Below are 12,192 nucleotides of genomic sequence, written 5' to 3' on the forward strand. Positions count from 1 at the left end.
AGGAAGTTGACACCTTACGAAACAACTAGACAGCGATGAATAGGACAGGTGACCTGGAAGGCCCCGTGCAACAGACATAAAAAGAGACAGAGACAGCCTGGGATTGAACTAAAATGAGGAAGATAAATCTTTGTGCTTTTGGGAGCTTAAAAAAAAAAAAACCTAATAAGAAGACAGGGAAGGTCTCAGCAGACTGTAATTGCTCCCCCAAGAAAAACCAGGATTCAGTTCTAGCAACTATGGAGAAATACACTTCTAAAGCTATGTACAGAACCCATAGTAAAAGCAATTGAGGACCTGCCCTGCATCTTCAAATGCTGAGACAGCTGGACCAAGGGTTAGATCGGATCTGGGCAGGCTGTGAGGGGAGGGCCAGGGAGATCAGGGCATGTCTTGGCCACAAAGTAAAGAAAAAAGAAAAAGAATGTACCAATTCCAGCAATCAGTAGCAGCTTACAAGTGTCAGAGAAACAAAGAGACCAACAAAAGGAGCTGATTCAACAGAAAGAAACTCAACTGAGCCTCCCTGAAAGGAAGAGGGGGACAGGGGATGACAAGCACATCCTGGAGGCATAACCCGAGACTGCAGAGAGGAAGGGGCACACTCACGACCTGGAGGAGACCGGGAGCCGCTCACAGCCAAGCTCTATCCCCACTAGGCCCTAAGCTTCCAGAGTGTCAACAGCAGCTCCCCTTCAGGAATCTGCTGAGAACAATGTTCCACTTGAAATAAGTGGGGCAAAAACGGAAAAGCCTTCCCTAAGTAGTAAGTTCCAGAAGCCTCAGTAAGTCCACGGTAAGAGGCGATGGAAAACAGTGTGCACAGATCTCCATGTCTCTGCTCACAGCCGCGGCAGACGCTCCATCCCTGAACAGAGGTCGACACCACTCAGCATGGGGTGCCAGAGACAAGGGGTCCAACCAAAAGGCAAAGAAAGGCACACCCAGAGACTGGGCTGCTGCCACCACAAAGTTCTAACTCGAGGAAGACCACAGCTTCTCAAGTGCTCCTTCCTGAGAGAGGAGGTGCCATGGACAGGTGGCTCCTCCCCAACTGCAAACATCCCAAATTAGCGTCCTAACAGGCAGTCTCTCCCCAGCGCGAGTTCAAACCAAGATCTTAGACCGAATGGCATGAACTGAAGCTGAGACGAAGGTGATGCTCTCTCTCTGTCCTCCACCCTATAGGAAATGCTGGGAACAATTTTGCTTAGAAATAGTGCCTTGAGGGCTGGCATGGGGGCATGTTTTCCAAATTCAGTGGATGCAAGGTTGATGATTTGATCTTTTTGTGTGTCTTATTAAGATTCTAGACCCAAGTGAGGCTCAAGAGAGACTTGGTATTAAACTACGATAACTTCTGAAACCCTGGGGAAGTCAATGCACATTCTAGTGAGAGCGAGCCCAGGCTACAGCTGCTGAAGTTTCCACAGCTGCACACAAGCATGGAGAACCTCTCTGGCAAAGATAGACAGACAGACAGACAGACAGACAGACAGACATACATACATACATACATACATACATAAGGAGTTGTGGAGGACTTCAAATTCTTTGAATGTTAACTCACAGGACAAAATAATTTGACATGGGACTATCACGTGGAACTTTCATGTCTTGCCGAAGGACTGAATTTTAAAATTCTCTAAGAGCTTTGTAATAGGAAAAGGTTTACATTGAAAACTTTTTTAAAGTGAGGAATATATTTTACTTATGTGCCAGGTAATAGTTCAAAACACTTTACATCTATTAATTTATTCAATAGTTACAGCAATCCTATGAGGTAGTGCTTTATCACCTATTTTACAGATAAACGAAGAAACGAGGAAGTTAGGTAATTTGGCCAAGGTCATTCAGAATCGATTTTTACCCAGGTGGTCTGGTTTTAGAATTCTCCTTCTTATTTGCTACACTGTGCATGTCTAAGATGGGGCATCCTCACACAGGTGGCATTTTTTCTTGGAGTATCTTGACTCTGTGATTTGATCCCACTGCAAAAGCTCTGATAAGCTGTACTGTATATCATACTTGAAAAGAATCTGGAATGGGAACCAGACGAGAACGTGAACTTTCAACCTTAGGTAGAGTGTGGCTTTGGAGAAGATTATTAACGAATTATTATAATCCATCTCAGAGCTTTCTATTATAATCCATCTCAGAGCTTTCTATTATAATCCATCTCAGAGCTTTCTAGGGGCAAGCTCATCAGTGTGCCCCAGCCATCTAAGGGGGACCAACAAAGAAACAGGGGGTTTGGTCCTCCTGACAGGAGGAAGAGGCTCAGGAAGATGGGAGCACAGCTGCTGGAAGTCTGAGGTTCTCCGTGTCAGAGAAGGGAGAGCAAGAGACTTAAAAACAGGTGAGCCCAATGGGTCTGGAGTACAAAACCGAGAATGTTATAGGGAAAGGATTCTCTTTCAAAAAAAACTTCTGTCCTCTTGCCCCAAGCCTTCCTCTCCCCTTAAGGCAGAGGGATCTGTCTACTAGGGGGCAACATACAACAATCTTGCGCTTAAGGCGGGGGTGGCAGGGGTGGGGACTTTCAGAAGAGCTGGTTTCTTTTACTTGATACCGTGGGTAAGGATGTCTGTCCTCGGTTCAAACTTCCTTCCGGGAGACCACCCCATGCTAAACCCCAGGAGTTACGGAGTTAGCGACCCTGCCTCTCTTCCCTCGGCTGATACAGAAGAAGGTGGCTTGTCGGTAATATAAAGTGGCATTTCAGTTCTCTGACTGCTGATTCTTATAGATCTACTAGCTCAGAACATGGCCGGGAAAAGAGGTGCTATTTATAGGGCATCTTTAAGTGTTCTAACTAAAATTTCTAGAATAGTCTCACATAATGAAGGTTTGAAAGATGTCACAAAGATTCGTGTCTTGTAACTTCGTAAATAGCTGAGATTATCATTTCTTCCTTTTAAACATCATTTATTCTATTATCAAATGAGTGAGTCAATTCTCCTGGGAGGCGAGAGAGGCAAACACTGAGTTTAAAGAAGGACCAGGAAACTGTATTCTCCTAGTAGCCAAGAAAGCAGAGACTGTAGAAAGGCAAACAGGGAAAGATGGTGGGGGAAGATTCTACTGCCTGTAAAATACAGAAGAGGGAAGAAAAACGCCCACCCCACACCTCCTGGCATTATTGCTAAGCTTTACCATGCTCTCTTCCTTTTTTCCACTCACCAACCCTCTCTCTCCTCTCGCCAAGTTCCCATTCCACTGAATCATTCTCATTCGTGTCTCCGATGAACAGAAAACATTTTTAAAAATTTAGGCCATTTTCTTGCTTTTAGAAATGATATTCAGAGGTAAACAGTAGGAGGAAATTAGGTAATGGCATGTATTTATCTAACATACAGTAATAACTTTCCAGAGTCCGACAGCTTATCATTTTTATATAAGATCAAAGAACTTTTATCATACAAAGAAATGTTATTAAATACATTATGATTACACACAGATTCGAAGCAATTCTCAGCTATTACACCCAGAAATTGTTTTCTTTCACTTAACTAATTATGTAAGATCATCAGGAAAACAGAACAGCGACAGAGGTCTTTGACCTTTCCCTGTTCTCTATCTTCCACCTCTGAATCCTAGATCAGACTTTTGCAACTTATTGGTTCATGACGAATCCGACTCTTTCCATTTCTCCTCTGCGATGGAAAAAAACTTGCCTTGTTCCTCTCCCTGTACTGATTTGACAGCTTCCCTTCTAGACTGCCACAGTTAATTGACAGAATCAGCACCTCCGGAGACAAGGAGCAGGAAAGCAACTTGGGGTGCCCTCTACCCAACCAGGCAGGCGCCGGGCTCCGTGCAGGCCCCGGACTGCAGTCCTTGCCCAACACCTGTCCCGGGCAGGCAGGCACAAGGGCCTGACATCACCACTCCCAAAGCGAAGGCTATGCCAATATTAAAAGGTTAGGAACTCCTGGTCTGATATGTATCAGATATCACACCGAACACCCAGAAATAATCTCTCCTTTACACAATCCGGTAACGTGACACTGGTGGGGTGAGGACCCCGTTCATCACACACACTCAGAAAAAAATACTAAAGGACGTGACAAAATATTCACTCTGGTTACCTTTGCTGAGTGTGACTGTGATCTTGGGGCTAATTTTTCATTTCTCTGATGTCCCCTGTGTTTTTAAAATTACAGCATAATTTCTTGTAATCAGACTCTCTTTTATACGATTCAATATGATACTATGTTGCGACACATACACACACAACCATCTTTACGAGGTTTCCTATACTGCCTTATAATTTCATTTTAAACATTATTTTACAATGATCCCCAAAACAATAATTTAAGTCCTTTTAACTCTCTGAGATAAGCTTATTGCTATAGTGACTCTATATGCCAGATTCTGAGACAATTTCAAAGATTCTGTTTTGCCCAAATAAAGCACTGAAACACTCCCCAAATCTCAATGGCTTGGATCTAAAACAGCACATAAGAAAACGATAAAAATAAAATTTCTTGCTTTTTCATGAGCCTAAACACAACTGTACTTACATAACATATCCTACTATATATTTTAGGGTTATGAACAGAGTATATAGTCTAGCTTGTACTCTACTATTCACTTGTCAGACATCTCTACATAAATATCAAAATTATATCTTGGAAGAACTACTTAATATTCTGCTATGTTGATATACTCAAATTTATCAAATCCTTTTCCCACTTTTGAGCCTTTCTGCCATTATAAAAAATGCATTTTATTTGCATTTATCTTTCCTGCAACATGAATTACTAAGTCAACAGATGTGAAAATCATTACAACACTTACTGTATATGGGGAAACGTTTAAAGCATACTAAGGTGGGGCTGCCAATTCTGGCTCTACTCTCAACCTCCACCGAGTAACTTAAACTCTAAGCCCATTCTATAATTTCTAAAATAAGAATAATACCACCTGCCCTGGTAGTAAATCTACTGAAGGTCAAACTGGTTGGTGTGATGAAAAGGTGAAGTTATGCAAATCTTAGATGTTACAAGGGGCAGATGTGCTATTTGGGGATCTCAACTTAGATGCCCACTGACTCATCTATCTATTAAAAACTCTGGGGGCCCTGAAAGTACTAAACGCTAAGTTGATGGTGACATTATAAAAATGAAAAAGAAACAGGCCCTGCCCTACAGAGGCTCATGGAAGAGCAGGGGAGGGGACAACATGAAACACTAAATGTTAAAGCAGGGGTTTGAACCAAGTGCCATGGGGACTAGAGCACAGACTCGTCCGGGAACCCAGAGAGGCACCAGAGGCGGTGGCATCTGAACTGGGTCTCAAAGGATGGAACGAGAAGGATAATTAGAGTTCGAAGGGAGTAAAAGCTCATGGAGGTGAGATGGGTTGTAAAATAAAAGGGAGGCCACGTTCCAGGCAATGATGAGACGTTTATGAGGCCAGAGGAGAGGAGAGAGGGGTGGGACCTCTGGGGCTGGAGAAGCTGCAGCCAGGTGACGAAGGAACTTGTGCGCCAAGCGTAGGCACTTGTACTTGATCCTGTAAACAACAGGGAACCCAGCGAGCACAGTGACCAGGGAAATAATGGATAGTTCTGTGTAAGATGACATTGTCGGCAGCAGTGTGACAGGAGGCCTAGAGCAGAGAAAGACTGACTGGGAGGATAATCCAGGTGCCGGACGATCACAGAACTGCGACAAAAGCAGAGGAACCGCAGAGTCTCAATCAGACCCGCTGTGGTTTCTCATCTGCTAGGAATTCTCACTTCATAAAGGTCAAGACGAACGAAAAAAGAAAGGACCAAATGAAGAGGTTTAAAAAGAAAAATACGACCTGAATTTCTTGTGTTTTCCTACGTTCTTCCTGAGAGCAGATCCCTATGGGCAGCAGAGGGACAGCCGCTCCACTGACCCCAGTGATTGCTAGGAAACCCTGGGCCAGCAAGAATTCAGACAGAAGATGAACCACACAAACACTCTTGTTTTCAGCAGAAGAGAGTAAGCCATTTAATCCAATTCAGTGGAGCAGGAAAAATGCAACAGTCAGATACCAATGGGCAACGCACATGAACAAAAAGGACCAAAGTGAGCCCTTAGTATAAAAAAATGAGAATTATTTGCTGGCGTTCTAGTTTATTTCATCAGATGGATAAATTTTTTTGTTATTCTGAAAAACAAACTGGGATCCTAACCTTAGGATTCATTTAAGAGAGCAGAACCAACCACAATGCATATGACTTTATAGATATTAATACTCTTTCACCCTAATATAGAAATAAGATCAAATAAAATGAGTGTATTGTTTGACCATTTCTCCTATTTAATATTCTTTTATAAAAGATCAAATATTAAACAATGTCCTTTTCAGAGTGCTTTAATAAAGTAAAACTCTGTGGCTCTGGGTTAGGCTCTGTGTTGTTTTACAGGTACTCATGTAATGCTTCCCAAGAGGCAGTGTTGCTTGGTGGAAAGACCAGAAGCTTAGAAACAGACCGAGGTATGAAACCGGCTTCTTTATCTCATACAGGTAAGTATGTTTTCTTCCAGCTTGTATCCCTAACATAAATCCATCATTTTTTTTTTTTAGCATTATTTAAACTTGATTTGTGTTATAGCCAAATAAATCTTTTAACAGCTTAGCAAACAATGAGACCAACCGCTGCCACAGTGTTATCTGTTTGAGGTAATCTGTGACAAGTGGCAAGGAGAAGTGAGCCAAGGTGTTCCGATGGCATAAAATTTCTAGTTGCAATCTCAGGAAGCAACTTTAAAGAAGCGTGGGGAAAGGCCAGTGACAATCCCCTACATCTGAAAAGCTCCATATGGCTGGCTAACCCTCCAGTGAAAAGAGCTCCTCTGTCCTCCATCAGCATTTACTTCATATGGATATAAAACGTTTGTAAGGACGTGGAGAAAAGGAACCCTTGTGCACCGTTGGTGGGATCGTAAACTGGTGCAGCCACTATGGAAAACTATGGCGGTTCCTCAAAAACTTAAAAATAGAACTACTATATGATCCAGCAATTCCACGTCTGGGTATTGATCCAAAGAAAACGAAAACACTAACTCAAAAAGATTTCTTCACCCCCGCGTTCATGGCAGCATTATTTATAATAGCCAAGAAACGGAAACAACCTTATGTGTCCATTGATGGATAAAGAAAATGTGGTATATAAAAAACTATATATGGAATATTATTCAGCTATTAAAAACAAAAGGAAATCCTGCCATGTGCAACAACATGGACAGACCTTGAGGGCATTATGCTAAGTGAAATAAGTCAGACAGAGAAAACAAATACCGATACGCTCTCGCTTATATGTGCAATCTCGATTAACGGAAAAAAAGAACTCATAGAACAGATTAGGACTGGTGGTTCCAGAGGTGGCGGGGAGGGCGGGGGTTGAAATGAAGGAAGGGGGTCAAAAGGTACAAACTTCCAGTTATAAACTGAGTAAGTCCCAGGGTTGTAACTATAGCACAGAGGGGAGGGGAAACTTCATACTCATGCGACTGAACTTAAAGGTTTGAGAATGTCCCCTGTGCAGCTGTAGCTCCCCGTTCCTGACCTATTTACATACCTTTTCTAGCGATCTCTCTAAAGCCTCCTTGAAACTATGTGTATTTTTGTGCTTAATAAGCTTATTTGATAAGAACTGCCCTGTTTATCCCTGGATGTATAAAAATAAGAACTTGCGCTCATTTGTGCCAACACACATTAACTGAACACCTACAAAGTGCTAGTCAGTGAAAAACAAAGGCTGCTGAGCTGAGCTGGCGTTCCAGTGAGGGATAGGCCTCGACGGCTTTCACTCTGAACACAGACAGAGCTTCTGGGCACTGTGCTGGAGCTCCAGCCTCTAAACATCCTGGTACATCGCCAGAACCTAGTTTGGCTTCTTAACATCTGAGCTATAGCGGAGGAAAACGCATCAAGAGTGTCGAGTCGCATACAGCAGGATGCCATACAGAGGTATGCATCTGTTTTCTGATTGTTTTCTGATTTAATTTCTCATGATGGAATTTTGTTCAGTCTGCAGCAGGAAAATATCTGATGTCTTCTGTGACCATTCTGACAACTCAAATTTCTTTCAAGTTTTGACAGATAGCTTAGGCCATCTTAAAAATGCCATCTGAACTGTGTCCTTAATGCAGCACATGAAGCGCATCTGCCATTGTCTGTTCTGATCCATGTTCGTAGTTTTACGAAATCTTCCTGCTACTTTCTTTCTCTGATCAGCATGGAGGAGTGCCAGATAAAATCCAATTCTCTTTAGACCCCTGGGTATAAGCTTTGAGTGCAAAATATGGAAATGACTTAACTGTCCACCAAGTGATAAAACAGTTAAATGAATGTGGTATGTCCATATAATGGTATATTATCTGGCAATAAAAAAGGGAATGAAAGACTGATATAGGCTATGATATGGATGAAACTTGAAAAGATTATGCTACCTGAAAGAAGCCAATCACAAAAGACCACACATTTCGTTTACATGAAATGTCCAGAATAGCCAAATTTATAAGGACTAAAAATAGAGTAGTGGTTGCCAGAGCCTGGGGTGATGAAAATGTTCTAAAATTAGACGGTCGGTGGTGATGGTTACACAACTTTATGATATACTAAAAACCAATGAACTGTACACTTTAAATGGGTGAATTTTGTGGTATGTGAATTATATCTCAATAAAGCTGTTTGAAAAAATAAATTAAAATGCAAAAAAAGAAAAGAAACCAAACTGAGAGAGTTTGGTATCAGCTAACGCAGAAACAAAGACCAAATGAAGCCAAGCCACCACCATGCTGGGCTGCAGGGCAGGAAGCAACAAAAACTGCTCCTGAGGGGAGAGCGACAGACCGGCCCGGAGGCCGCAGCATCCCTCGGCCACCGTTTACTGGGCACCTCCGACTGCAGGTCCTGGGCTAGGCTCAGGGAGGACAGTGGAGGGCCGAATCGGACAGTCCCTGCTTTCACGCGGCTCAAATTCCACGGAGTGAAGGAAAGAGCGACTAAGTAACCGCATTGTGGGGCGTGTGACTATTGAATGGGGTTCTGAGGGGGAAGGAACACAGTTCTACTACAGTCTGACACGGGTCCTGAACTAGAATGGGGAAAGAGGGCCAGGTTCCCTGAAGAACTGGAGCTGATGGAGGAGGAATGCGATAAGGGTTAATGTGGGGGAGGGAGTCTGAGGAAACTGCAGACACCATGGACCCATGGCAGGAGTGAAACGGCACGTGCGAGCAGGCAGAGGAAGGCCGGTGTGACTGTGAGAATGGTGTGCCACCAGACTGAAGGGACCCGGCAGCCGCACTGTGTGAGGCCTCACTACAGCCCCCCCCGAAGGCTGGGCGTAAACCCCAGGACCTACAGCAATGCACCGAGAGGTGGTAAGCAGGTGGCTAATGCGGTCCGACTTGCGTTTTTGGGAAAAGGACTAGAAAGGGCCAAAGTATACGGTGGCAGACCAGTTAGGGGGCTACTGCGGTATACTGTCCCGGAGAGAGGTGATGATGACCTGGACGCGGAAAAGGGCAGTGGGCATCGTGGTCAGTAGACAGGAACACGCTCTCGTCCTATCAAGGTCTCATGCAGGCCTCCCTGTGAGACCCTTAATTCCATGTATCCTTACATTAACCCCATTAACTACAGTAATCTGAACGCCCACGTCTGTTTCAATACTTATATCACCACTAATGTGGCATCTGGAACTCAAAGCACCCAGTCTCAAACACCAGAGAAACCTGGCCATTCTCAGTGGCCCCTCTTTGCTGCAGGACAGCCCTGAGATAAAGCTAAAAATGTTCATATGGGAAAACCCACGCTGTCGGCACATGCAAGTTAAACCTCCTCTGGACCCTTCCCGCCCTTTCAAAAACGCAAGTCAGTTCACATCAGTCTCCTGCTTAAAACCTTTCAATATATCCCCAACTTGTTATAGGATTTAAACCCAATCCAAATGTGCAAATTAAAAGAAATCTTCCTTACAATCCTGGGGGGAGGGGCTATTCAATTTGGTAAAAATGAAAGTAATGGTAAAAAACTCTTAAGAATGATTTATGTGGTGACAAAGCTTCCAGACATTACATTACAGGTAAATTCGTTTTGTTTGTCTCATCCACTGGAATGCAAGCTCCATGAAGAGAAAGGCTAGATCAAGGCCAGGCCCACAGCAGAGGCTCAATGAGGTCGCTAAATGAAAAAGAGCTCCAGGTACAGCTGTGACTGATGAAAAATTCTAAGCAATGTTCTTTATTCACTACTCAGAGAGAAATGGCAGGCAAGATGGTAAGGTTCATAACATCTTGGTTCGAGAGTTTTGTTTTTCTTTTTTTCATTTTCAAAAGTTATCCATAGTTACCAGGAAATATGCATAATCAAAGAAAAAAATGACCAAACCTACACGCTACTAATAAAATGTATCTGTGCAGAATAAAAGATGAGAAGGTCTCATTCTCTATCTTCTAAAATATCAAAAACATTTATTTCCACTAAGCCGCACACGGGCAGGAATGGAAGCGGGGAAGGGGGAAGACAGTGAGACCTTCCTGCAGGAATATCGTTACTGTTGACCATGGAGGTTCTTCTGTCTCCCTAAAAAGCAGCCTGGCGAGATTTAACAAGCTCTATAAAACGCTTCCTAGTCTCTAACTACAGAATCTCTCAATGAAATATAGCCCAAAGGAACAGGTAACCTAAAAGGAAATAAACTTATAAAATATGTACAGGGACTAATGGTTATAATAATGAAAAACTGGAAACATTTCAAAGCACCGACAGTATAGGAAAACTGAGAAATGTCAACGCCATGGACAGACAGACAGTACAGCCATTAACAAGAAATATATGGATTCCACTGACACTTTACACACATGTTTCCATTTCTATATATCAAGATTTTTTCAAAAAGCAGAAAAAACTAAAATCCCAACTATGCAAAGGAGCTATATGCAGATGACACATAAATTTAGAGGGCAACCAAGTTCAGTGTTGACTAGCATTCAAAATAAGTCTATTATTAAAATTACCTGTGTTTGTGAGAGCTGAATGCTCTGGACCTGCGGAAGCAGAAAATAAGCATTTGGGAGCTGCTTTGCAGACCCTTCTGTAGAGATTCTGCGAGTACCAATTCCAGATACCTGCAGGAAAACAGAGAATCGCTCCTCTGTTAATTCTGAAACACATTTGCCAAAACGCTAAAATACCTTTCCAAAGGAAATCTGGACTCATCACCTCTGCATTCAAGACTCTATCCAATTATTATATTTATCTTTGTCTACAAAAAAAAAGTAATGAAAATTGCTGTATTTAAGCTGAATGGTCCTCACTGCAGCAAATCTTTTCACAAATAGTCAACTTTTCTGATATGGGACCATGTGTTTAGTGGAATCCAGTAAGAATTAACCACAAAAATGGCCAGATAGATTTTGGCACTTAAATTACTTCACGCCATGTCCTCTTAAAGATGTCACGGGTACAACTTGAGATGAAGATTCCCAACTATGTTTGTGAACAACAAAAAGATACCCCGCCCTCCCCTTCTAGTGCCTTGATATGAAGAGTGAGCGCCTTGAGGTCTGGTCCTCAAGCACGAAAGCCATGTCCCCTGATGAGAAACGATCCTGAGCCCATGTCACTGCAAATTCCCCCTACAGTTCCCTCCCTCTAGACCATTTTTGGGGTGAAGTCTGTGAGTTTTGAAAGCCTGCTATATTTTCTACTAGAAAACTGTGTGGTAGATTCCTTTGTTTTGTTCCGATGCGCTCCAAAGATCCAGGGTGAGAGTTACAGCTCACTGGGTGAGCCATGTGGGGTAGGGGAGGGGGAAGGCTGGTGAGTTTAGCATCACTAATATCATATAATATTACTGGCATAAACCAGGTGGCAACACTTCCAACTATCCAAACTATCCAAACCCCTCTGCTAAGTCAACGCCCAAACTATGCGACGAGGAAAAAAAAGTTACTTACATGATAGGAAAAGACTCCATATGAGGAGGTATTAATAAATAAGGAACTTTCCACGCTCCCTTCTTCAGTAGGTAAGAAAATAATTCTGAAGGAAGTTTTCCCCATCGCTGGGATTACCTGAAAGAAAGGCACCTAATTAGCCATTTGGAATGGCTGCCTCTGAGAATATCTTTTCCTCAGACTTTCTTTTTGACAATTTCTGTAAGCAGATGTTTGCATATTCTGTGCCCCCCACTCCCCC

The 12,192-nt window shown here is 42.8% G+C and overlaps 1 protein-coding gene across 1 annotated transcript in view; it reads right to left on the minus strand.

Moving 5' to 3' along the window:
- Positions 1–12,192, minus strand: part of TMEM131L (transmembrane 131 like) — a 147,362-nt gene that overhangs the window by 61,230 nt on the left and 73,940 nt on the right. Inside the window, exons 6-7 of the mRNA XM_015600682.2 lie at positions 11,952–12,068; positions 11,010–11,120 (exon numbers count right to left, since the gene is read on the minus strand). Of these exons, the coding sequence (XP_015456168.1) occupies positions 11,010–11,120; positions 11,952–12,068 (228 nt within the window). The remainder of the gene's footprint in view (positions 1–11,009; positions 11,121–11,951; positions 12,069–12,192) is intronic.

This window comes from Pteropus alecto, unplaced genomic scaffold, assembly GCF_000325575.1.
Source record: "Pteropus alecto unplaced genomic scaffold, ASM32557v1 scaffold50, whole genome shotgun sequence".
NCBI classification, from domain to species: Eukaryota; Metazoa; Chordata; class Mammalia; order Chiroptera; family Pteropodidae; genus Pteropus; species Pteropus alecto.